The sequence below is a fragment of the Callospermophilus lateralis genome, chromosome 5, assembly GCF_048772815.1.
Source record: "Callospermophilus lateralis isolate mCalLat2 chromosome 5, mCalLat2.hap1, whole genome shotgun sequence".
NCBI lineage: Eukaryota > Metazoa > Chordata > Mammalia > Rodentia > Sciuridae > Callospermophilus > Callospermophilus lateralis.
In genome coordinates, this window is record NC_135309.1 from 76,082,191 (window position 1) to 76,109,876 (window position 27,686).

Here is a 27,686-nt window from a genome sequence, read left to right on the forward strand (position 1 = left end):
TTTGTCCCCCAGGGGCCCGGCACGGCACAGTGGGGGCTGCGCGGCGAGCCGGTCGCCCCGGGCACGGGCGTGGGGTGCTGGCAGGGCGCGCGCGCGCGCGCGCACTCGCGTGCTGGCCGCTAGCCGACGGGGCCCTGAGCCGCCGATTCCTGCCGAGTAAGCAGTCTGGCTCCTCGGCGGCAGCACAGTGGCAGCAATGCTGGGGCGCTGGCGCCGCGCCAACCCCATCAGAATTAGCTCATTGTTCACTAGTACACTAGCGGGAGGGAGGGCGGGAGGGAGGAGAGAGAGAGAGGGAGAGAGAAAGAGAGGGAGAGAGAGATTGATTTAGAGAAAGAGACACAAGGCACACTCTTGGAGAGAGCGCGCAAGGCAGGGAAACCTTCCCCTCCTTCTTTTCCAAGGCTGCACTTCTTGGAAGTGAAGCCGGTTTGGGTTGTTTCCCTTCCCCCTCCTCCCTCCTCTTCCTCCACCCCTTTCCCCTCCCCCTCCCCCCAGCTGTCTTTCTAGCATGATGCCCTTTTTCATCCACATTTGTGTTTCAGGTGTAGAGAGGAGAGAGAGTGAACAGGGAGCGGGGCTTTTGTCTGTAAGTATATGCCATTCTCATCCCCGGCTGGGAGCGCTGCTTTCTCTTTTGTGTCGATTCCTTGCCGTTGCTCTTAGCTGGACCCTTCAACCCTGCAGAGTTCATGCTTCTTCCCTCTAAATTTTAAAGAGCTGAAACAGATACCTTGGAGAAAATCTAGCATTTTGGTCCTGCTGCATTAAAGGCTAGAATTTAACTTGAGCTTTTTTTTTTTTTTTTTTTTATGCACAAGTTAAGAGGGAGAAATGAATTCTTTTGAGAAGGGGTGGGGTTTTGCTTGCTTGTGTGGGTAATTTTGTTCTTCTTGCTCATAAAGCATTGTTAGCAACTATTTTGTTTCTTTGCATTAAATGCACTTTGTTGCATACAAGCTGCCCCCCACCAACCTCAATGAAATGAATTTGTGTCCTTCCATCTGTGCACTTGATTACTCTTTCCTCTTTCAAAGCTGCTGCGGCTGAGGGTCTTTTCATGCTTTCAATCTTGCAACACTTTTTTTCTGCATTTTCTTATAAAGCATTTGAACTTGGGGTGGGGGGAGCTTAAAAATACATGACTTTTTTTCTCTTGGTGATGATGATAATCTGATTTGCATTTATATGTATCTATAATAACATTATAGGAAAACTCCAAGAGCTTATGACACCCTTTTTGAGAACTTTAAGTTTTTCCATTCATCTTAATTTTTGCCATAACTTATATTAACAAAAGAGCTGTGCTCTGATAGCATAAAGGTATAAAGGTTGAGGGAAGATCACTATAGCATATACGTTAATGTTTGTTTGGTTTGGGGAGAAGGGCATAATGGTGTATATTCCTGACTTTTTTCCCTGTGTAGGTTTTTTTTTTTTTTTTTTGTTAACACGGAAGGTTATGTAATGCAGTGCCATTTCCAAAAATATCCACTCTGAGGCATTACACTACACAGTGGAAGGCTGATTCCTATTCTGCCGTCTTGATTGCAAATATACTGCCAGTAGTATGTCTGGGAACAAAGAGCAGCCAGAAAACAATCTATTTTTATCACTTGATTCTACTTTTAAGTTGCTAAACCTTTTGAACTCCTCTAATTTAAAGATGAACCAAACACTAGGAGTAGCCCAAGGCTCTGCAGAGCCAGGTACCAGGGATTCCTTTGTCCCTTATTTAAACCTATAGACCACTTGGAAAGCTCTTTCAGAAACCCCAGTAGTTACTGTAATTTGCATGCATGTAACTTATCTTAACCTTAGAAAGTGGTTGGTTGTTTGTAACCTCTAAAGAGGCTTTTTTTTTTTTTTTTTTTCATTTGCTGACCTGTGGTGAGGCCATGTGTCTACTGTGTTTAAACGTATTTTGCAGGTTGGTCTCCCTGGACTGAAGAGAGGGAGCATAGAAGCCCAAGACTTTTAAGATTCTCAAAATGGTAAGAATTGGTCATCAGAGGAAATTCTCAGTAGCTTCTTATCAGTCTTTATTACATATAAATATCAGCCACCCACCTTCATCTGCCACAACCCTTCATTGTTCCTACCCCAGCTGACCTTTAAAAGGTTCTATCTCCAGCATGTGGGAGTTTTGCAGTGCAGCAATTTGTGTGAATTGGATGTAGTGAATTAGATCTTTTGACTTGCAATCATTTTAAATAGAAAAGGAAAATTCCTCTTTCAGAGTGAAGATTTATTCAACTGGAACAACAGAAAGTATTCTGTTCTTTAAGAATGACATGTTGTGATGTTCATGAAGGGGGTAACACTGTGTATCATTCAGACAAAGCAATGGGTCTTATATTACAGATAGCAAGAACTTAGCCAAAAATTATGGGTCTGTGTCCAGCTCCAGTATATGCTATCTTTAAAAAAATGAATTTTGTATTAGTATACTGTATCTGTGTAATTCAAATATATTTGTGGAGTTTTGTTGTTGTTGTTGTTTTTACTGATTTATTACTGTATTTATAAGAAACATCTACTCAGTTTTAGAAGTCAAGCATGTTACCTCTAAATAAAAGTGCAACTATTTCTGACAAGGATTATGATCCATAGAGAAGGCAGTTTAATGTCTGATAACTGATCAAATAAAGAAATAGAGGGAATGCACATTAAAAGCATCTGAATTACTATATTAAACTTGTTTGAAAGATTTCCTCTTTGGAAATAAGGTTGAACTAAAAAAATAATAAGAAATGCTATAAAACTTTTCACGTAATTACAGTATGTCTTACTGCAGATGTTTGTACTTTTTAAAACACCTTTGCCACTTAGAATGTGTACCCTTCAGAATTAGTTTTAGCTTTTTCCTTTAAAAGAGGGTGGAATTTAGTTAATCAAAATTGAATCTGATATACTTCATGTTATCTTTGAGAACAACCCAAGAATAAACTTCTAAGGAGAAAAATGAATCAGAGGCAATTAAATGAGTCCAGATTGACTTTTATTAACAAGTAAACTTTTAAAATTTTTTGTTTGCCTCACCTGTCATTTCAACAAGTGGGTATTAAAGCACTAAATAAATAGATCTTACTTGGGCCAGTATGGTAATGGCCAAATTAGGACACCTGGGGTAGGAAGACAAAAGAAGTTAACATAAAATTAAGGTAGTCAATGGGTTTCTACAAATGGTTTCTAACTTCATATTAAATTCCTTACTGGCCATTGGCATAGAGTAATAGGATGATATTAAAATAGACTGCTGTGAAGTTTTTGTTTACTTAATTCTTCTACTGTTATTGAACAGACACATCATCTTGCCTCTGGTTTTGTATCCAGAACCGTACCATGGTGTGTCACTGCAGCTAGACCACGAAGATTTTATGTTGCAATATGTCAGTGATGATTTTGGTTAAACATAAATATGACCACTGACCCTGCCATACCACCCCTATAGGTCAAGAGCAAGATGCAAATATCATGTTTCTTCAGTAGTGAGTGGAATGAGCTTTGAGAAGGCAAGTATCCCTGCCAAAGCCAAGAATGAAAGTTGGAACCATTCAAATGCAGAAAAGCAAATGCAAATTAATATTACATGTTAATTTCTTACAGTTGTCATTTATGTATGGTGGCAGAAAGGGAAATCACAATTTGTTGCTCTTGGAAAGATTTTTACTCATGAAAAAAATTCTTACAACTTTTTGGTGATCCTTTCATCAAGATGTCAGTCCCTTTTGGCACAAGCCCATTGCTTGAAATTAAACCACTGACAGTTATTGTCTGTGGGTGATTCCAAGTAACTTTCTAGCAATTCTCTTATTCTGAAAGTCTGAGCTCTTAAAAAGTCTTTGCACATATTAATGTAATAAAAAAGTTTCAATTTTTAAAAAATTTATATTAGTGAACTTATATTTTTAAGAACTTTCTCCTTTTTGGCAAAATGAAGTTAATTTTCTTTTCCTTGATTAAAACTGGAATTACTTTGCAGATCTCTATATCTGGCTTACTTAGAGACTTAGCCCACAAACAATAGAAACTTTGTGATGGAAGCTGATTTAGCTCCTAACCACCTCTAAAAAATATATATATATCCATACATACACGTGTGTGTGCGCGCGCATGTATGATATATATGTGCATGGCTTTTTTGTTAAACTTGTATTTCCATTAATATAAAACACTAAAGAGTTCCTAATTTTAGTGTATTTAGGCTGTTTGGTAAAGGGTTTATTTCAAATACAAATTAATAATCAACTCAATTCAGTGTAAGAGACTTACCAATAAGCTCCAGAATTCTAAACAGTGATTCAATATCCAATTTTTTCATACCCTAAAATGGTAATGTTTCACAACAGAAATTTGGTAACATGTAGGAATCCTACAGTGCCTTTTGCATTATCAAAAAAAAAAAAAAAAAAAAAAGACACCACTTTGTTTACCTCTGAGGCACCATTTGTATTGTCTTTAGTGTTTGGGCCCCTTTAAGTACAACTGCAGGGGGCGCCATTCACATAGATTATAGTGTGTATGGTAATAATACCTGGGGTTGGGCAACCTTGAGTAAAGTGTTAATTTTGAGTATAAAGTTTTCAATATCTTAGTTGATCCTTATATTCTTTTCAGTAACTTCTTCAACATTTTCAGTTTCTAGGGAACATGCTCCTGCCCTTAATTTCTGCAACTGGTAGAGTCTGCAGAGTTTTGCAATTATTGTGAATCAGCAGAGATCTTCAGCATTTTTTTTTCATTTATATTTTACTTTTTTGCTATATTTTAATTTGTAGGACTATATTTTTACTTAGGTATTTTATATTAAAGGAACTAGACACAGGTATGTCAATAAGAAGAATACACTTCAGAGTGAGCTGATGATCCTATTGAGTAATTTGAAAAGCTAAATTATTTAATCCAAGGTTAAGTCTTGATTTTCAACATGATTACCCTCTACACAGTAAACTTGCCTCCCAGTATGTGTGTACCGTGGAATCATCATGGAATAAGTAAGGGCTTATTATGTTTCAACAGAGACCTAGGAATTAGAAAAATTTAAGTTCTCTTTATGGCTGATGCTGAGCTTTTTAAAAAGATGAGTTGACTCCATTGTACCATTCATAGAGCTCTGCTTTCTGCTTAGTCTGTGATTTGGCATTCATGGGCTTACAAGAAAACTCTTTTCAATAATCTCTCCATTAACATAAGGTTTCCCTGTTTAAAAAATATACATGAAGATTGGAGAGGGCTGAGGTCCTGTTTGTAGCCTGTGCCATTGGGTTTGGAATGTAAATTGACAAGTTGCTCTGGTGACTCTTGATTGTAGAGATGCTGAAGATAGTTTCATGAAGGTAATTTTATATTGTACTTTATTCTGTTTCACCAAACCTTCCAATGCACTGTGAGGGGGAGAATTAGGAATTGTTTGGGGAATTAGGACAGTAGAGAACATCTATCTGGGTTTAATTTCAGTCAAGCTTCCTCTTGAGCTATGTAGATAATTCAGATAGAAGAAGATATTTGAACAGAAATCTTAGAATAAATAGCTATTCAAACTCCATTTTAACCTGATACAGTTCTAAAACCTTAGCTATAAATCATATGAAATACGCTGAAAAATCCACTATATTTTAAATCCTAAGATTTCTTTTTTTAAAAAGATATTTTTAGCTGTAGAGACAATACATTTACTTTGTTTATTTAGTTTTTTTATTTGTTTTAATTAGTTACACGTGACAGTACAATGATCTTGACATATCATACATTTGAATCAGATGGGGTATAATTTCTCATTTTTCTGTGCCTCACACATGCTAGGCAAATGCTCTACCACTGAGCCTCATCCCCACCCCTAAATTCTAAGATTTCTAAAATAGGAAAATATGCTTCTATAATATAAATATTTTGTTAAAATAAATGAGTAACCCCCTGATATGAATTTTGCATGTTTGAATGTTCCTCTAGCTGGTCATATGAAGAACAAGTGCATTCAGATGAATCAGAATGACTGGGGAGCTTGGTAGGATATACATCGCTTCCTTGGTCCAAGTTTTTCCTTGGTGCTGTTCCTGGGTGGAAAGTCTTTTAAGGCCATATCCTCAGAGCCTAAGTGAAATGGAGGATCAAAATAATTATCTGAATAATTATGCTTTAAAAAAAGGCCATGATTTTGTCTGATTCATCTTGGTAATTCAGAATGTTGCTGGAGTGATGTAGGAGTGGGAGGGATTTGCTTGAATTATCTACATAATTCCTGTGCTATACAAGAACAGACTAGTGATAGGAAATCTTACCAGCAAATCCAATTCGAATATACCAGGGGAAAATGAATCAAAAATACTTGGACTGTGTCATCTTTGCTGATCAAGATATATTGCAAGATTCCAACTTTAAACTCCTCTGCTTTGAACTGGAAAACAGATTAATCATTAATCTGAACCCATATCTGTAGAAATTATGATTGCTAAAAATATCATTTATCAGATCTAAATTTATCTGAAATAGATATTTCTAGAAGTATTTTTCACCCAGAGAATCCTCAAGAGTACTTCATCTCAGTGATTGAAAAAATAGCAATGATCCTAAAATATCAATTCCATTATTAGAAGCAATGACATGGTATTAATCTAGCTGGCATTATTTGTTAGATGGGTCATATGCATTTCTTTGACCCAACTGAATTATAGCCTTCCCACCCTTGCCAGAGAATTTGTGAACTTCATACACAGTTTTAGGAAAGTATTAAATACGTGATAGAAACAATAAATATTTGGTGTATGCATGCTAGTATCTATTGTTGGAATTTTTATTAGGTTTTAGTGAGTTAATAATGATTAATTTTTGTAAACTAGAAGTAATTTGCAGCCTTAACCTCTCCTTCTAAAGAGCCAGGAAATGGAAACAAATGTAATTTTAGTTTACACAGCAAATTATTTCCCATTATTTATTAAAAGGCTAAAAACCTTTGTGGTTAAGCTGTAAAGTATGGCACTTGCCCAAAAAAAAAAAAAAAAAAAAAAAAAAAAAAAGGCTTGTGATTGCTCACCTTTACCAGCTTTCAGAGCCACATTGTGGGTAATATGGTGAGTGCTGCCTGTCTGGGTTTGATCCAGCTGTGGTGTTCAGAACTCACAGCAGCTATAAAAATCCCCTTCTGAATCCAGGAGGAGATTTGCTCCTCATATTGGAACTTTAATGCTCTCACATATTTCTAGTATAATCTGATTCTGTGATCCTCAAAACACAAAGGCAATATACCTGAAAATACTGAATCAAATGAGAAGAGTTAGAAGTAGGATTATATATACCTTGATTCTCATGTCAGTTGAGCAACAAGTGTTGTTTGGACATTGTGTTTTTCTTTGCATTGCAGAAGGTACACACTTGGCCCCTGCCCTCAGCAGATTTATATTTTGTTGTGGAAGGAAGACAAACATGCATGAGAAACTTAACAAGGCAAGACAATATAATCTCGGGTAGAGTTGGTAAGAATGCAGAAGAATGATTGAGGACAGGCGACTGGAGATAGCAGTGGAAAACTTTTGTTAAGAAGGTACAAATGAAGCTAGAGCCAGAGAAGGCAAGAATATAGCATGTCTGCTACCACTCACTCCTACTCCGTGGCAGGTATTGCTAATCAGCCTTGACACCCATTATTATTATTCACCTTGAATATAATGTCAGAACCCTCAATATAGTGTTCCAGGAAACCATTCACAGTTGATTGGCATTGACACAAAATTTCGAACCTAGAAGTGAACTGTTTGCTCCTTGAGAGCAAGTACCGTGTCTTATGAAGCTTATTATTCCTTCATTATGGACTTAACACTAGTCCATAACAAAACATTGAGTGAATGCAGAATTAAGAATATTTGAGTAGATTTAGATGAGAGAGGAGTATTCCAGATAAAAGGAATATATTAGAAAGTGATGCTTGCAAAAATGCTTCCTCTCTGTTCAGGGTCTCTGTGCTGTCAAGGATGGACCTCACAAATTAGACCTATTTGTCAAGGATTTGATGTGCTAAGGAGTAGGAAGCCACTGAGCAGTCATCTCAGAAGTTACCCAGTGTTCTCACAGCCTATCAAATTCTTTCAGGTTCTTTGCTTTTTGATTGTGTCTAACAGAAAAGAACATAGATCCTCACTCACATATATGTTCTGATTGAAGATAGAGCTTTCTTTATTGCTACCTCTCACTACCATTGAGGTGGTGGGGAGAAGAAGGTCTCTAACTAGAAAGAACTGGGAACTTCCCAGGAGGAGGCAATAGCACTTTCACTAGGAATCCCTGCAGGTTCAGCATTGTCTGAACAGGGGATATTGCTGCTGTGCTGGTCACCCAGAGGAGGCACCATGCTCCTTTCAGTGAGGCAGACTGGGTGCAGGCATGAGCTAACCACGGGTGCTCAGCCACCTGACCCTCTGTGTCTTTCTAACGGGACATAGTGAGTTGCACTCAATGTACAAGCCAGCGATGAGCATCATCATAATGAAACAATTTACAACTTGAGGCCTACAGACTGTTACTCATGTAGTGAAAGAATTTGGCATTCTTTTCCTACCAAGTGGAAGGAAACCCAAACCTTCATTGACGTATTCTAATGTGACTTTGGAATGGATCCCACATCTGTGAACCAGTGTGATCTCTGCTTCCATACCTAACCAGGGTCTGGCATATCCCCAGTGATCAATGAATGCCTAAATGTCTCTGGAAGAAGTGAATGAGCCAGTGGCCATGAGTACCAGACAATTTGTTGTTTCTGGCCAGAACCATGTGGCCTAGTTTGGGATTCAAAACCACCAACAGCCTGACCTTTGTTATAATAGCCCAGGAAATGAATAACCACATACTGAGTATAAATTCACTGCTCAGAGCCCCTCTCACTGAGTATTTCAGAAGCTCCAGTGTTCGGAAGGTAAGGGGGAGAGTTATGTGAAATCAAAGCTTCCTACAAACACGGCTCCTGAATTTCATGTCCCCTTCTTGGTTGTGAGAAAGTTCAGAAAGCTAGGTTTGTATGGGCTTCTGAAAGAAGAGGGTCAGCTTAAGGTAGAGTCCCACATTTCATCCAAAATGTTGGCTGTGGAGTGCCATCGCACACTAGGTTATTAGTGGTATTTTTCCCACAGGCGACAGTTTGTCTCTCAGGGTCTCATTGAGGCAATCTTGACAGTAGAGCAAAGTCTGCTCTGGTTTCACAAGATAATGAAATCTTTTTAAATAGAATTATTGCCTTGATAATGCTTTTGAATGTTTTCTAATCTAAGCTTCCCCCACCCTCTTAAAGTGTTAAGATTACCTAGCTGGATGTATCTAAAAACCCTTGATCTTAGACTCTTTGGTTCAGTGTTCATCCTTACCTTCTTAGAGTACGACATAAAAATAACTTGAACTTGAGAAGAAGGAAAAGATCCATAAGAAGAGAGGGTAGCCAAAGAAAGAAAGGTCTGTTTGCCTCTTTTAAGGCTGAAATGGGGAACCCAGAGCCATTGATTAGAAAGGAAGGAAGAAGAGCTGAACATTTTGTTGCCAATAAATAAAATATTGAGCCAAAACCTCACCAGTAGGTAATTAGAACAAGAGGGGGATTCATAATGTGCACAGAAGTGTTGGTGTGACTGCCTGGTTCTGGCTGATCACCCCCTGCACTCAGATCACCATCACACACCACTGTCCTTTGATTACTGGGGCAGGTAACAGCCTTCGTGGCTGGACTGAGTTTGATACAAATCCAGCAAGGAAAAGTACTACCGTCCAGTGACTGAACAGAGAGAAGTTTACAAAAGTTGTTTTGTTTAAAACAGGTCCAGGCATTTTGAGGACACTTTTATTGGCTAAAAGTTGGTGTGTATGTAAGGAGCCTATTCTGAGGGAAGAGTAGAAAGGAAGAGAAAACATTGCCTCTTTGACAGCCCACATTCTGAACTGTCAAGGAAAAGCTATGGTCAGTACTGAGATGGATAAAACTTATTGACTAAAATAAGTTTGACCCTGGTAGGGATTTGGTATGAAGTGCTTCCTCTGTAAGGTACTGCTTCATGCCCTTCACTAAATCATCCTAGTGAAAAAGATCCCAAAGGCTTAGTGGGACCATGATCTCAGAGTCTGTCCTTATGCACATCTGCCCGGTGGTTGCTGAATCTCAGTATTTGTCAGTGTGCTGTGCAGGTTTGGCAGCACATTTTCAGGCACTTAGCCCAGTGTCTGCTACTTTGTAGGAACTCAGTTACAACTCGCTGAAATGAGGACTACAGTGCAAGGGATTCACCCATGGTTTGAAAGCTTGCACTATCAGGGCAATTCAATTGTATGGTTAAGAACATTAGGGTTTGAAAAGATGAATTGTATTAACTAGCCCACCTGTCTCCTGAATAGACCTTCCTAGGATTTGGTGGCTTGGGTTGTACTTATTTATTTATTTATTTAAATGTGCATATGTGTATATGTGGGTGGTTGAGACAGGGTTTCGCTAAGTTGCTTAGGGCCTCACTGAGTCACTGAGACTGTCCTCAAACTTGTGATCCTTCTGTCTCAGCCTCCTTAGTTACTGGAATTACAGGCATGAGCCACGATGGTGGTTTTGTTTTGAAAAAAACCTTTTTTGAGGGGATTAAAAGTTTTCTTTGCTCCTCTGACAATTCCAGCCCAAAGTGATGGGACACATTCTTTGATAAGATGCTCATTCTATAGGGTTACAAATTGTCTACCAAATATCTAATACCTCAAAGAAAGTAAGTACTTAGTAAATATTTCTTGGGGTAATTGAGATTATATACCTAACCACTTCAGGTAATACAGAATCAGAAGTCATGCTCTTCTCTTCTATGAACTCTTCTCATCTTCATGATTTTAGTTCTTCATTACTTGGACTTGTCTTTTCCAAATCCTGGGTGCTACAAACCAGTGCTGACTCTCCACTTCTTACTGCTCTGTGGAGACTTGGGTCTAGTTATACATTTTAAAGTGCCCTGGCTTGCATATTTTTTTTTTCTTCTTGATAATAGAATCTTGAATTCTTCTGATCTTGTTGTTGTGGTCTGGGAGCCAAGTCTCCATGTCTTTTCATTTAGTCTTAATCATTAAGTAACCCCTCCCGCCTTTTTTTTTTTTTTTTTTTTTTTTTCTGTGAGGACTGCTTTTTAAACTTTAATTTTGTTATCTGAGTCTTGGCTATCTACACTCACAATCAATTCAATCAGAGATTCAATTAAATTTGTTCCTTGGCCTCATAGAAACAATTCATCTGATAATTAATGTTTGAGTTTTTACTGAGCTGTTCTTTTGCTGTTTAGACAAAGCTGAAGGGATACCACATCTTTGAGGCTGAATAGACCACTATGTATATAATCTGAGGATCAAATATGGTGTACTTCATTGCTTGCTATTTGATATCTTTGTGATGTGAGTTACTAATAATTGGCTTCTTACTCCATCTGCATCATTCCATTAGTCTGTCTCTAGAACTGTCTGGATTTCTAATATATTCATTTAAAGTTTCCAAATGGAATCAAGTTAAATTTATTTTTCTTTATGAATTTACAATTCTTAGTAGTTATTCACTGCATCTCTGCTCTAATAAGTGTTTATTTTCCTCCTTTTCCGATTAGGATCACTTTATATTTTTATGCAGTGTGTGGTTTGTGTCTCTGCACATCATTCATAGAAATGAGATTTTAATTCTCTTCACTAAGCAGTTTGTTTTTAAATTGATTAGAATTTTGAAAAAGCAAAGTTATAGTGAACATGATTCCAAATGTTATTTGATGACAGATAGATACATGGAGTTAGATCATCTATTGGTAGCTCATCTGAGGAGGAGCTGTTTGAGAGTTCATTTGGGGGTCATATTAAAACAATTTGGTTTCTCAGTAAATGCCTTGTATAATTAGCTGCAGTGATTGCTAGATATTTGTATTTGCTGAACATTTCCTTCCAGGGAATACTGAAAATAGACAAAACTGTGATTACCATTATTGCTTGGGTTTAATTAGATCCAAAGTCTTAATGCAGCCACACCAAGTTTGCTGCTCTCAGACTAGTCTTTCCTCAGAAGCAATGCAGCTCTTGAACACTGGAGAACATATCCTCTGTGTCCTTAAATGTGGCTTATTTTTTTTTTTTTTTAAGGTTTAGTCATGTTTGAAGGGTGGCTATTGGAAACAGGCAAGAGAACAACAGATAATTTGGAGAAAATTACACTTGACAGTAGGTATCAGAAATCTCTCTACATTTTATCACAAGAGCACTAAAAGGAGACGCTCAGCACCTACTTGGGAGATGGATAATAGGCCTCAGCTTTCCAGGGGCCTCCTGGTGACACTCCAAGTGGCTCTGGGGAAACCCTAGTATGGATCACTTCTGACAGACAATCTTTGAGAAGAGGGGCTGAGCTTGTCTTCTCTGTTTCTTGGTTTTGTGACCTTGGGCCGGTGCTCATGCTGTCTCCCTCCCATGGTATTCTCATCTGTGGAATGGTGAGGAGAATGAGCAAAGGTCCACTTTGGTGTCTGATCCTATCACCAGCACTTTACATATATTGGTTCATTTCATCCTGGCAATAAAACTGTGAGGATTAAATTAGTGCACCAGGAAAGCATGACTAAAATTTTAAAAAACAAACATTATAGGCTGGGCGTGTATAGCTCAGTGGTACCGAGTGTGCTTAGTGGTTCATCCCAGTACCCCTGGCAGGGGAAGCCAACCCTTCCCCCATCATTATAATGGATTCTATGATGCTTTTTTACAGGGAACTTCTGGTCCCCAAATACACATATTATGCTTGTGTGGGTTCCAACAACCCACATGTATTGCACATAGTTCTCTTCTTTGGGGGAAGTATAATTTTGATGTTTGGTTTACAATGGAAGAAAGACTGAGGGGGGAAAAAAGTAAGTATGAGGTTGAAGTCTTGTTGAAGACAGCATTTGGATGAAGGTCTCTAGTTTCCAGGGCCATCTTTTTCATGGTAATAAGAATACAGATGATTCCTTTTCCAGGGCACTCCCCCCTCTTAATTTGGTGTTCTTTTTGCAATTACTTTCACGACTCCTGAAGCATGTACTTCTTCACTGACTCCTAGCCCTGAAACATCCTGTCTCTCTGGGTTAGGGGCTTCTCCCTTTGTTCTTTTGTGCTTCCTATGTGTGAAGGAGCCCTCATCCGAGAGAAGCCTTTGCACTGTCCAACTTGGCTCTGTCAGTGGGGTTGAAAACTCAGGTGGTGTTCAGGGCAGTAACCCATTCATTCTCACCTTATCCAATTTCTCTTGTAGTATTAGTTTTTTTTTTTTTTTTTTTTTTTTGCTAGTTTTTCCAAAGAACAGGTTACAGGAAGCCTTTTAGTGGCCTCTTTTATGACCTGAACATTTGTAGCATGCTGATAGAGATCTGGATATATTTTTCCTTTTTTTTTTTTTAAAGGTCAAACTTCTTATAAGAAAAGATATATCCTCCTGCATAGAAATCACTTTCCCTCCAAAGTTAGTGGTCTGTTATGATGCTTTTGCTGCTGAAGAGATATCAGTCTTTAAGTGACCAGGACAGTGCATGACAAGCATTGAACTGTGAAATGACTTTAGCTGAATGTTGAGGACTTTGTAACTGCCAGGACAAGAGAGTACATTAATGGAAAGAGTGAGTAGTTTCTCTTGGAATGAGCATTTGTGGAGAAAATGCAGGTTTTTCTGGAAAGCTCAGTTTTGTACATGTCAAAAAAAAAATCCTTTGGAACTTCTTTAGACTCTTCAAAAGCAACTGACTGTGTTATCCCAGGCAGACCATGGAAAATTCCAAATCCTATGTATAGATAAGTAAGGATGATCCCACTAACTTTTGACTGAAGGCTTTAACAAAAGAAATGGGATTTTTAAAGCAATCCATGCTGGTGAAAATTTTTCCACAAGATTTTAATGGTTAACAGTAATTTTTGGACAGGAAGAAAGAAAGCATTCTTGGTGACTAGAAATCAGGCTTATAATAGTTATCTGAAGGTGAAACCTGGGGTAGCATATGTAAAATTATTCAAACTAGCTAATAAAGGCAAGTCTGGATGTTTCCTATTAACCTTGGAATGTGTTGGAAAAAGTCCTACTATCCAGATGTCCAGTATTGGAGAGCATAGCAAGAGCATTACTCTCATTTGTGGTAGAGAATACTGTTCTAAAATTCACAATTGTGGTTTAGTGTGCTAGGGCATAAAATATAATTAATATTTAAGCATCCTTCCTCTTTTTCTTCTTAATGTACCTTAAAATTAGGGGAAACAGCACAAGATGTAATGTTTCTTATTTCTTGGTTGCAACTGAAAATCAATTTATACAACGGAATAGGTGGTCCAGACTTAGAACTGAGATGTGTTAAGTAAATATTTACTTGAGAGGTAAAAGATTTTATTAACATATTTGTTGGGGTCATCGGGTAAGGAAAAGCTTATGCTATGCATTTATTAAGTGCCTGAGGGGCCTTTTTGCTGCAAGTTGACAAAGACTATTTTTCCTTTCTTTCATTTTTTAATTTTTTTTTTTTTTTTTTTTTTGCTGAAAAGAGCAAATACCTTCTATTATGACCTCTACTTTCTTATTGTTCATTCAAACTACATAATCTCAAACCAGTTTTAAAAAGCTCCTTAATTTTTTTCCTCTTTGTTTGGAAAGTCTTCTTAGATATTACTTAGGAGATTTGTTTCCAAGCTTTATTCTTGTACTGTTTCTCCTGGTTTACTTTGGGCTGTTATCAGCTATTTGAACTTTGTTTTGTCTTCATTACTAAAGAGAAAAATAGCCCATTAAAAATCAAGATTTGAAATGTTGAACTTACTTCCTTGAGTTCAGTCCACAGTTTGGCTCCGATTTCTGTACCAGGCTGACCTCCAGTCCAGGGGAGGGTGTCTTGGCAGAAATCTGAGAATTCCTCGATTGGAGACTCCCTTTTTTGGATTTTTGGAGTCTTTAGGTGGATTGCTTTGAGCTGAGCATGTTCCTATTGGACAGGAGCGAAGCTGAGATGAGAGGAGGAGTTTGCGCAACCTAAATATTTGCAGTTGACCTCAGAGTTCACCCTGCTTAAATAAGCCAGCGGCTGCCGCCCTGGCCTTGAATCACACACCATCAAAGCCCGGAAAACTCACATAAGGAACGGTTTTAAATAGCGGTGAAGAAGAAAAGTCGGTACTGTTGTCAACCTTTTGTGGCTTGCCCCTGACTTGATTTGTTGCTCCCCTTGCAAGTCTTTGCTGTTATTCTTAGAAATCAAATTTTAAAAGACTCAGCAGCCAAACAAACAGAATATTCTATCGTGGAACAGAGTGACTATGGAAGCTCTTTGTGCTGAGGATTAATTTCACATGTAAACACTTTCATTTTGTTGCCAGTGAGGAGATTTTCGTTTCCTTTCTCTGCCTCGTTGAACTCTAGAAATAAAATTCCACAGCTGTCAGTCCCACATATTCCTCAGCTTCCTCTCAAGGTGGCTTCACAATGAGCAGAGTGAATTTAGAGGATTCCACGATTAAAGTCTACGCAGCTTGTTTCAGACACCACAACTCACAAAGCAAAGAAATAATCTTTGGCCTGCCTGACATGTGAAGTTGAACAGTAACATAATCTACTGCCCTGTGTGAATAAAATGTGAACATTCCCTGGGTTCATCCTGGGGATATGCACCCAAAGCGAAGCTAATGCCAATGGGTTTAATCAACTTGGGAGCTCTTATTGTATTCCTTATGAAATATAGTACTCTCCTCCCCCCGCCCTACACTATTGCTATAGGTGAAGGACTTGTTAGACCAGGCCACTCTCTCAGGAAACCCTGAAAGTGTCAGCAAGGTAATGCAACACAGTCACAAAGGCCCTCCTTTCTTTCTAGCAGGAGCACATTTCTGGTTATTGAGCACAAGAGTCAGGTGTTCATTCGTGACTCTGTAATTGCCCATTGTTGCCACAGCCAACTCCTGTGTGTGTGTTTGTTTAAATGAGGTCAGTGCATATTTCATTTACTGTCCAAGCAAGAATGTTTGCCAATTTAGGCACTAATGCTTTTATTCTGCTTTCTAGGGTGTGCAGAGATTACACACATCATCTGAATGGCCCCGTGTTCTGTGTACTTACCTTTTGTCTTCCAGGAGCAATGGTTTCCCCCACTGTGTGCTTCTCTTGAAGAACATTTGCTAGGCTAGGTGGATCTCTAAGATGAGGTCTCCAGAGGGACAGCACAGCACATCATCTTTTGACACCATCTGACCTTTGATGTAATGTTGTTCAGAAAAAAATGATCCCTGCAATTCATTTATGGTTTCGGTTTACGTTCTGCCCTCACATGACCAGCAACACTTGGGAGCTGAGTGGCTTTTCAAGAAGATTCTTAATAGTGTTACTTCAAAGGGTGTTTGCAGAAATGAAGTACATGTATAGGTACATATATTCTTTAAATGACAGGTTTCACAAACTCTTGGCCAGTTATGAAGAACAGAACATGTACATATGTGGGTACACAGAGTTTAATTGGCTGAGAGATTATGAAATACACTCCTTTATTACACAAAGAATTAATTATGCAGGTTGGACACCTGCTGCCCTTAGCTGCTTTCTTAATTGCAGGGGATACACCTATCCTTGTTAAGTCTAAAGGGGCCACGTGTGCACATTCTTTAAATTCACAGGACCCCATCAAGAACAAAAAATAATATTATGATGATGATCTTGAGCACCAAAATTATGCATCATATCTTTATGTCAGATTTCTTTGAAGGTGTGTTAACCAATTAAGTAAGCAGCATTTATGTATATGGTATGTTTTTTATCTGAAGAAAGATATCACCCTGCCTTTGAGGGTCATTAGCACAGGACAGTGAAAAGAAAGATTGGTAAAGATGGTAAATAAATAGGAGTGAATTTTAAATTTAGAAAGAGATAATAGATATAATTTGAATTTTACAAATGGTATAACAGAATCGGTAGGAAACATCAAAGCACTTTTAGATCAATTCTGTATATGAACAATGCTGTTAGAAAATACACAGCAAGTTTTGAAACACAGAGCATAAAGAATTTAAGCAGTAATCTACTTACATATGTTTTTCAGAACCTGGAAGAGAGGTCTCTGGTTTCCCCTACATTTTATCTTTCTAATTTGGAGTGCTAGTTGTCAGCTATAGTTCATATCAAGTAACAATTGCTAACAAAATAGTTGCCTTATAGGCTTCAAAAATGAAGTAATTTCATTTTGCACTGTCCAGAGAGTAAAACAAGCCTCAAGAGAAAGAGCATTTTATATACAACTTGTATGCTATGATGGAGTCTCAACCTGCAAACACATTTAAAAGAATCAGTAAGAAATAGTGCATTTTCACACAAGCCATATTTAAATATATAGTAGGTTTAAATGTATGACATGCACATGAAAGCAACATATTTATCATGACTAGTGAATTTAATTCAATGGGTTCTTCACATTGTTCTGTTATTTTTAAAACTAATCATTGGTGAGGATAAAAGTACCATTGTAGAAAAATAAGTATTAACTAATAGATCCAGTGAAAAATATAAACATATTTTCCCAGAATTCAAGAAAAATCTTTACATGGTCTCCAAGTGGAAATTAAAATTTCCTATTCCTCTATATTTACATAAACCTTCATATTTTCTTAGTTATTGAGGGTATGGCTTCATTCCCTCACTCTCTATTCTACTTGTAAAAGAATAGTGTTCTAGAGAGTTCTGAGGATTTTATTTGTGCAAGAGAAAACAGTTTATTTTATACCTGGAAGATAGTTTTAAAAGAATGTATACTTGTGAAGATTAAGGCAAACTTTGGTTTAATAAAACAAAACAAAAATCTAAGTATTTTCATGTGTATTACCCAGAATCTTTGATTTCTGAGATGCAAACCACTTGCAACAAGAGAGAAGTCATTGAAATATTAAAAAAGAAAAAGTTAGTTTAGTTGGTCTTCATGAAAAACACCAACTTGACTCCAGAACAGTGAGTGAATGGGGCACAGTATAAGCCCCAAGGTCATCCTTGGAGCATCAATTGACTGACACCAAGAAGTGTAAGCAACTTTCCAATCCAGCAAGGACAGAAGGACAGGGAATTTATCTCTGTTTTCTGACCTTCAAATTGTCAGCATTCAAAATCCTTGGTCACAGGGCCATTGTCAGCTCTGAGTCTTCTGAATGAATAAGAAAGGTTGTGGATAGCCATCTTACATGGTGTTCCCTCCCTGTGTCTATACCTTCTTCTTGGAAGGATAACAGTCACTTTGGATCTCAGCACACACTGAGAACATCTTTTTAATTTACCTCTGTAAAGCTCCTCTCTCCAAAAACATTCAGATTCTGAGGTACTGGTAGTTAGGACTTCAGCATATGAATTTGAGGGAATACATAACACACACTTCTAAGATTATCTTTGCATGGGTTGGTCACCGCTCCTTGCCCCACTCCCGGAATTGAGCTTCTGGACAGCAGGAACTCTATTTCTCTTCTAATCCCCAGAAGTTTCCACAGTGGTCGGCACATTACAGCTATTTCATGAGCTCTTAGTGAATGAGTGCATGGAGATTGGTAAGAAATTTGGAGTTGAAAAGTGGCGCGGTGTTCCTCACTGGCAGTGGTAGAGCTTGAGTAGTAGACTAGATAATATTCACATGGGAAGATGAGGCAGAGAAAACACAGTGCACTCAAATCAAGACACTGAAATGGAACTTGCTTGTTGCTGTGACCTCCTATTCTCTATGTCCAACACTGAGAGTGAAATGACAGTTGAAGCTCTCGTGCAATCCCAAAGGTCAGGTCTGAGTCATTTGAGAACAAGGAGAGTGATTGTCAATAGATATCTTTTCCTTAACTTCTTCATTTTAGGATCTCAAAATACCACAGGTTTAAGAAAGAATAATAATATATAATAGATAGTATTTATTTCCATTGCCCACTGCCTTTTCCCCAAAGCAGCTGCATTTAAGGGACAGAGAGAAAATGAGAAAAAGAAATTTAAATAGACCCTTCAGATACTCTATCTAGGGATCTGTACATTCTTAGAGACCAGCCAAGCAGGTTTTAGGGATGTATCTGACACTCCTCTGTAAATGGCTTAAGGTCTTGACTTTGAAAGAGATTGGAAGACTACCTCAAGGCCAAAATAACATTTTTTTTTCCCTGTAGTATACAATGATTATTTTATGATTCAAATACAAAACAATGCCTAATTAGAAATGTCTTTGGTACATTTGTGACCAAATAAATACATTGCAAAAGAAGGAATACATCTGAAGCAAGTAAAAAATTTTCTTTAGTTGTGGGTTTTGCTATCAAGTACTAAATATTCCCAAGTTCAATGACAAAAGTCATTGGCCATTTTTCTTAAGAAAAGGAGATTCCTTTGGAAAACATATTGTTAGAATAAGTGTAATAATTTCTGAAAGGCAAGTTATTTTGACCTATAAATTAGACTTGAGTTATTGATGCTTTGAAACTAGAAGTTAAATCAAAAGCATGGCGATTTCCTTAAAATGGTATCTCAGAGAAGCACAAGAAAGAGAAATGACAACATTTACTTGACTTTGCATCTCATTGCTTCCATATACTTATTAAGTTTTTACATGAACTTTTGTCAACATTTTCGGCTTCTAAGGAAACACTAATATTATAATATTTTAAAATCATGTTTAAATCGTGTTTCTTAAAGGGGTAGTGTTGGAAAATGATCATTTTATGCTCATTTACATTAATTGAACTCAAAATTTGGGGTATCCTAAAATTTAACTGGAATTCTATATGTTATGACTTTGGTATATGCCTTGAAAAAATGTGTGCGTATCTTTTATTGTAATTTTGTTGTCATTACCCATTCTGGGCTCAAGAGAATGTCAGGAGTGGTTGCATGTCCCAAAGCAAGGCAGATGGTGTAATATTTCAAGAAGGAGCTGGGGAGAGGAGGGGAAATCTGTGGAAGAGGAAGGTGGATTAGGTTTGAGGGAACCACTTGGCTCAGACAGCAGACCCGGTACAAAGTAAGAAAATAGCATCAGTTCTTGCAGGATGAGCTCTCAAGTATGTAACACTCAGTGTGGGTGGTGACCGTGGACTTGTGTAATTTTGAGGTAGAGGTGGTAGGCGATTTGCATTCTTGGATAATGTGAGGGCAGCAGGATAGTGGAAAGAAGAGGGCTTTGAATCTAGAAACCTAGTATGAGTTACATTCCTACCCAACACGGTCTGTGTTGTTTTGGGTAAGTTGGTTGACCTTTTTGAGTTTCAGTTTCCTCATCTGTATAATGATATTAAGACCAACTCACAGGCTTATCATCAGGATAATTATATAATGTATGCAAAATTGCTCAGTAAGCTGGGATGTTCTATAAACATTACTGGTGAAGAGTGAAGATAGTTGCTATTATATTATCCAAAAGAGTGAATGCAGTTAACCATCCATATTTCCTACTCCAGACCTCCTCTGAACCAAATCGATCCGCAGGGACATACAAAATATTACATTCAGTGCAATGATTAGTGCTTTTAAAACCCAAACTGACATCTAAATCCACTTGTTCATCTATTAATGAGGTGTGATTCTTAATTGTTATTTATTAAATGTGGAACTTATTTATAAAACTTAGAGAATCAGATCTGGAGGGAATGTTACCTAATTTCATCCCTCTTTTCCAGCAGGGCTGTAATCAAATGTGAATTAGCCCTGACAGATGGTTGTTGGATTCTGTTCCTAAAATTTTTAAAGAAGATTTCACAGTTTTCTTCTAAATTCTTTTAGTAATTGAACAATTCTTGTGCCAAGTTCTTTCTTATAGCTGACCTAAATCTGTAGTTGTAATTTTAAGTCCTTTCCCCCACTCCTGTCTTTACTGGAGATGGAGAACAGCTGGTCAGCAGCTTTATGCTAATAGCTTTTTGTATATTTAAAGAAGAGTTACTCAGTTTGCTTCCCTCTCTCCACCTCCTCCTACCCTCCAGAATCCATCCCCTAGTATTCTCTGAATCATTCATGACAATGCTGCCCAACTCCCTACCCCTCTCTCAGATGCTTGGCTGTTTCATCCAGCTGGAAAGAATGTGTTGTTAGTGGCCACATGGCCCTGGAGACAATCAGGAAAGCTCCTGCCCACTACTTTGTGCATAATCTTTACCCTAAAAAGAAATGATTAGAATAACTCCTGACAGTGTTTGATGGGTACCTGACAGACACATTTATGTCATAAACATGGACCTTTGCAAGGATACGTACACACAGGTTGCTTTGCAAGTTAGGCCTCCCTGGTGACTTGGTACACCTGACATGCCATTGAGCTACTACTTTGCTTGCTAAAGATAACATTGATTGATATCTCTGCTCCATTGGACTTGATCTTAGAGGACATTTAGCTAACACTCCTGAGTATAGTGTACATTCAGAAGCACACTAACAACTGGAAAGAGTTAAAGGGTTTCTCCAGCACTCTTCAGTTGCAAATGGGGGAAATAAGTGACCATTGAGAATTGAGCTCATTAAACTGATCCCAGGTGAATTTCAGGTGCTTTTAATCTGAACATGTGTATTTTTATGTCTCTATAGGTTTACTACCCAGAACTCTTTGTCTGGGTCAGTCAAGAACCATTTCCAGACAAGGAAATGGAGGGAAGGATTCCTAAGGTAAGATCCTGATCTACCATTTTTGATGGGTACCTGACAGACACATTTATGTGAACACTATTTTCAATTTAGTGGTATTTGGGGAAAAAAATGTTATTTCTTTTTCATTTTAATATCCATTATATGCTACTGTAATGGTCCATTAGCATGATACTGTGATGACCTTGGAAAGAATATATATTTTTTGAAAACATAAAGTAAAGTCCTATGACTCTTATAGTTCATTTTATCTTCCCTTCTTGCCAAACAAGTAAAAAATAAATTTTTATGTAAGAATCATGGAATCAATTTATCACATGTGCATTTTACAGATTCCTTGTTGGACAAACTCAAATATGATAAATCTAAAAACTAAAAGAGGTGGTTAGAATCAAGGGATTTTTTTTTTCAGTTGTAGATGAATATAATACCTTTATTTTATTAATTTATTATTTATGTGGTGCTGAAGATTGAACCCACTGCCTCCTATGTGCTAGGCAAGCACTCTACCACTGAGCTACAACTGAAGTCCCGAGGATTTCTTAAAAGTGTGAAATGATGACCTTTTCTTCTGCTAATAATTCCTGATGTCTGATAAGATTCCCTATGAAACAAAGTGGGAAGAACATAAAAACTGTTTTATTCATTTTCCTAATTTGTAAGTTGAAAAAAACATATTAATATGGTTTTGTTGCTTTGACATCTTAGTGTGACAATTCTCTGCTTTAAGAAAATTTTTAAAAATTTATGTTTCAGCACCATTTTAAGACAAACAAAAATTTATCAGTTTTTACTATAGATACCTTTAGACTTTGCCTTTTAAGATAAATATCAATTTGACCTTAGGGAGGAGGACTGTATTTTTTAATCACTGACACTGATTTTTCAATGAATAAAGAAAAAGTCTGTTGGAAATAAAATTTATATTCAAAAGTTTTATATGTGGCATTGACTAATGGTAAAGTCTTCCCCCAGAAAACACTGGTATTTCAATGTTTAAGAAATTCTTCTTTACTCTAAAAGGTTTTAATAGTTGCAGGAGTTGAAGAGATTGTGTCAACTGGAAGTTCACACTGAAAGAAAACAATCTTAAATCATTTTTAATCTTTCAGGGAATTTCTTAAGGTCAAGGTTGAAGTCATTGGCTGAAAAGTAGAGGAACAAAACAGCTTAGGCCCTGCCCGATCTTCAAGGTCTTATTTTCAGGCCATAAGCAGTCAGACAAAAATACTCATCTCTTCCTTCATCATCCCACACATAATGGTCCCTAAGACTGAAGGATTTGAGTATTCAAAAAGGCTGGGAATGGGGTAGGGAAAGGATGCGTTCAGTGTCCCCCACAGACCTGCTCTTCTAGAGTTGAAGAGAGCTAAAATACTAGAGCTCTCTCCACCTACAGCAGCAGCACAGCACTAGACTGTGTGTGTGTGTGTGTGTGTGTGTGTGAACCAAACCCAGGGTGCTCTGCCACTGAGCTACACTCCAGCCCTTTGAAACATATATACTTTTCCCCTAGACATTTTTATTGAGCCAGATCAGGGCATAATTCCCCTGAGGCAGCTTAGGGTGAAACAGAAATACAAGCATAGCCTTTTCCTTAACTCTTGCTTCCTTAGGCATCCAAAATTCTTCTCTTGGATACTGGTGACATCAACCAGATGGGTAAGAGCAGGTGAAGCTCCTCAGTGAGGTCAGCAGTGTCACCCTTAACTCTTGGAAAGCCATCAGGGATCAGATCTTGCACACATTGAAGCATGCATGCTCTAGGGGGAGGGCCCAATGGATTGCAAGATCCACACCCTCTGCCATTTTAAGTTGCCTCCTCTCTAAATAAATGAGTAATATTTTAAGCATACACTATTTTTCTTTCTCTAGCAGTTTTGTTTTGACAAAGCACATCTTTGCATAATTGTAAGGAAAATAATCTTGATTTACTTGGTCCAAAGCACATTACTGAGTAACTGGGGGCTAATCTTCTAGTAATCATCAGAAGGGAGGGCCACCTACCAGAGACATATCAGCTGTAGTGACATCCAGGAGAGTAGGTCTGTGGAGGACACTGGACACCTCCGTTCCCCACCCTACTCTCAGCCTTTTTTTAAAATATTAATCCCTCAATCTTTAGGGACCATTTTATGTGGTATAATGGAGGAAGAGATGATTATTATTTTTTTTTTCTGAATGCTTATAAGGCCTGACATCTGGAAAAACAAGATGTCTTTGTGTCTGTTCTTCCCTCTTCAAGAGGCCTCCTTCCCTAGTTGTTGAATCCTAAAACTCCTTTAGTGTAACAGAAAGACTATTCTTTAAAACAGAATGGGTGAGGGATAAATGGGAGGCAGACTAAAATCCAGTAAGTCCAGGGTTCTAAAGGGAAAATGCACAGAACTGTGCCCACCCACCACCAGGACCTCCTCTCCTTGCAGTCTGTGGGCCCTCAGGGTAGGTCCTTCAACAGCCACCTCCATGCACAACCTACCACGTGGGCTTGCTGGTGCCCCATTACTTGGTGTCTGTCTCCCATGAGCAAGTTAATTATGAGCAGGTTGGGCAGGGAATGTTTTTGTTTCTGTTTTGATCTCTGTGGGCTTAGAATCTAATAGAGCGCTCAAGCACTCACAACATGAATAATGAATGAAAAAATGCGTGAGTATTTTTAGGACCTCAAAAGGAAGGGGGGGGGGGAGTAAAAATGTGAAATACTCTGCTTCACTTTTTTTTTTTTTTTTTTAAAAGAAGTACCTCTTTCCAAATTACCAGGTTTTCCATTTCATTTTCTTGTGTATTTTTCATGGAGGTGAAAGGGTACTAAGACTGAAACTTGTGTTCAGAATGCAGTTGTTCAGTAAGATAATTTTTATGAACTTTTGATTTCCCTTCCTTGCTGGACTGTTGACAACTAACAGCTATTGAACTCCTTGTTTATCCAAAACCTAAGTTTGTCAGGTCCTGACTGTGCTAACTGATTGACTGAGGGGGAGGTAGTGGGTGTGACATTATTTTAAAAACACCAGCAGATTTCTTTTTTTTTTTTAAATTTTTGAATTGAAATTATTTTCACAACTACAAGGAGCTGACCAATATTATAGCATTTTTTCTTCTTTTTTCTTAATCCTTAATGATATGTGAGTGATGAAATATATTTTAATTTAATTTTCTTGGTTTTCCCATTGGTAGATACCCAAACAACCTCTGAAATCACAACGCAAGCCCTGAAGCATTAAAGTATATACTATGTGGATTTTACATACATCCTACAAATGTTATATGCTTTCAAAGTCTGAGGTATTTAAGCAAAATTTAGGCACACCAGTTGTTTCATATGGAAAACCTGTTCAGTAAATAAAACTTCTTAAAGTTCAATTATCTGCTGCATTTTGTTCAAACTGAGGTTGCTGGAAATGTTTATTCAGTTTTGTGTTGTTTAGAAGAAGTTCTCAACTTCTGAATTCTTGAAAATAAATTCAAATGTGATAATTTAAAGATCACCAAATAAGAATATCACTTTAGTCCAAGTCCTTATTTCTAATCAAATTCATTTTTATTAAAACTGTCCTGTTAGTACCTGTGACCTGAGCAAAAAGCAAAAAGAGAGAGAGAAAAACCAGATCCTGTAACAGATCTTTTAAAATCACAAGGGAAAATTTTTTTTCCAAGAAAACTCCAGCAATTAATGGCTTAAATAAAAGAGAGTCTGTTGTCAAGCTTCAAGCTTTAGTATATTCATAACTGAACAGGGCATATAGTCCCTGTGTGGTTAGTTAAGACTTCTGTATTGCTTGGATAGTGAGCCTCATTATCCTGCTCTCTTGCTGCCTGGTTGGGATGGAGGGCTGCTGTCTACTGCTGGCCCCTTCAGTGTGTCAGCAGAAGCTGTATGGTGGATGATCATCTGTCACACTGAGGTTGGATCATTGTAAGTCAGAAACACAAAACTTTGCTCATCAGGTTTAGAAGAGCCCCATTCAACCCAGACCAACTGAATCATGCACTTATCTGGCCTTGTTTTCCCACTATCCTTCTCTTTCCTACAGCCACTGTTCAGGCTCCCCTCACATTATTTTCTTACCAAACACTTCCATTATTGGTGTCCTCTTCTGGTTCTGACCATTAGGACCCACATAGAAAAGATTTATGCAAGTTGTTTTAAAATATTTTTGTTATATATTAGAAAGCAGATTGTTACTCCTCACCACACCACCTGCTGCACTTTAAAAAAAAAAATTACCTATGAACACTCCTCCGAGCACCTCTCATCCAGCCTGACGTTGGGTCGTATCTGACACTACCAAATATCCCCAGAAATCTGACTCTCAGGAATGCTGCCTCACACATGGCTGGCCACCACCATTAGAGAACCACTTGATTGTACTGAAGCAAAGGCAGTTAGTGTTTAATTGCTTCATGCCCCCACAGACCTAATATTTACATTTGGGTGAACTGTGTTTAATATGTAAACCGTTTGCAGAATAGCAGGAGTTCAAGGATAAAAAGTGGGTAGGAAGGTTGGGGATGTAGCTCAGTGTGGATCCCTTGCCTAGGATGTGTGAGGCCCTGAGTAGGTAGGAGAAGCAGAATTAAAAAAAAAAAAAAATGGTTTCAGAAGCATGACTAAGTTTGTCTTTTTTCTCTGTGTGTGTGTGTCTGTCTGCATCCACCTGCTTTATAGGGAAGACTTCCCGTCCCAAAGGAAGTGAACCGCAAGAAGATCAATGAGACCACCGCTGCCTCCCTGACTCCACTGGGCAGCGATGAACTCCGCTCCCCAAGTATCAGTTACCTCCACTCTTTTTAATCGTAACACCTCCATTTGTATTACATATGGTGTATGGGTATTGATGAGGTCATGGTATCATATATGGGATTTTTTTCTGTATAAATCATCAAGTATACGAAGAAACTATGGGACTCTGAGCCTTGCTTTAGAGAATTTACAGTGGACAAATAGGTATCATCAAACCAGTTTTTAATCATTCTGACTCAAGTGAAAATGCTCAGAATTTCACACTGTGAATCCACGTTTACAACCCCCCTACAGGTGGGCCTTCAGGCCTGGATCGCTACAACAGTGTCTTCCACAACTCAAACTCCCACTGCTCTCACACAACTGGTCCACTCCTGCCTTTTCACTCACACAGCTCCCGACTGCTTCTTGCAGAGGCTGAGAGTCCCCATTTTTTTTTTTTTCATTTAGATGTAACAAGCCTAGTAGTTTATGTTCATCAATTGTCTGTATATCTCTATATTTTATCCATGTACTCTTTTGATGTATAGAAGTAGTTTGAAACTCATTGTTTCCTTGTGGTAAGTGACCGAGATGCTGCCACAGGACCTGAGACACTGATGAATGGTGCTATTTTGGACTTTCAACATGCTCCTTGGCGAGGTAGCTCTGATGGAGTTATTTTTTATTTCCATGTTCTAAGAAGGTGTTGGTACTCTGTTTCCCTGAATGTTGTTCTCTAGACTGGATTGACTTGTTTTCCTTGTGTCTTCAGTGTGGCTTTCTTCCTCAGTGTTGTAGGTTGAGCGAATGCTACCAAGAGTGTGAGAGATTGTCTCGATGGCTGGCACTCATGGATATGCAGTCATGGTAGTGGGAGCAATCACAAAACTGTAATTTACTTACCAAATCTCTTCCAATCTGTAGCCTCGCCTGCCTGACTTACAGAATGAAAAGCAATAACTTTTCAGGCATTTTGAGATGTCTCTTTGGATTCTTTCTTTTTGACCAGATAATTTTTGCAGGGTGGGTGAGGGATGGGGGTGGGTGGGAATGGGGTGGGGGGAAAGGTCCACTCTTTAAATAAATGCCATGTGAAAAGAATCCAAAACACTGGCATCTGTAGGAATATGAAAATTACACCTTTCCCAAGAATTAAGTTGAAAAACTGTATTTACAAAGTAATAATAATGATGATGATAAAAGGCAGAGCAATGTTTTTGGGCAGTTTTGACAAGCAAGGGTAGATTTTACATTTTTGTCCTTGCTCCCAGTGAAATGGATAAACAAAAATAAAACCAGATAATACCATCTACTCATGGAATGTTGTTGTGTTAGCCAGTCTGAAAGCCCACC

The 27,686-nt window shown here is 38.1% G+C and overlaps 1 protein-coding gene across 3 annotated transcripts; it reads left to right on the plus strand.

Moving 5' to 3' along the window:
* Nrep (neuronal regeneration related protein) lies at nucleotides 1-26,781 on the plus strand. 3 transcript variants are annotated; one of them, XM_076856925.2, is made up of 5 exons: nucleotides 1-156; nucleotides 546-589; nucleotides 1,931-1,994; nucleotides 21,551-21,628; nucleotides 26,277-26,781. In XM_076856925.2, exons 3-5 carry the CDS (start codon nucleotides 1,992-1,994, stop codon nucleotides 26,400-26,402), a joined length of 207 nt encoding a protein of 68 aa, XP_076713040.1. In that variant the 5' UTR covers nucleotides 1-156; nucleotides 546-589; nucleotides 1,931-1,991; the 3' UTR covers nucleotides 26,403-26,781. The 3 variants fall into 3 exon arrangements, with proteins under 3 accessions (XP_076713040.1, XP_076713041.1, XP_076713042.1); XM_076856926.1 differs by lacking the exon at nucleotides 1-156 and adding an exon at nucleotides 306-372; XM_076856927.1 differs by lacking the exons at nucleotides 1-156; nucleotides 546-589 and adding an exon at nucleotides 1,678-1,709.
* Nucleotides 26,782-27,686: the final 905 nt, after the last annotated feature.

Coding starts and splice junctions, on each gene's coding strand:
- Nrep (XM_076856925.2), top strand. Junction 21,629..26,276: donor TGGAGGGAAGGATTCCTAAG/GTAAGATCCTGA, acceptor CCTGCTTTATAG/GGAAGACTTCCCGTCCCAAA.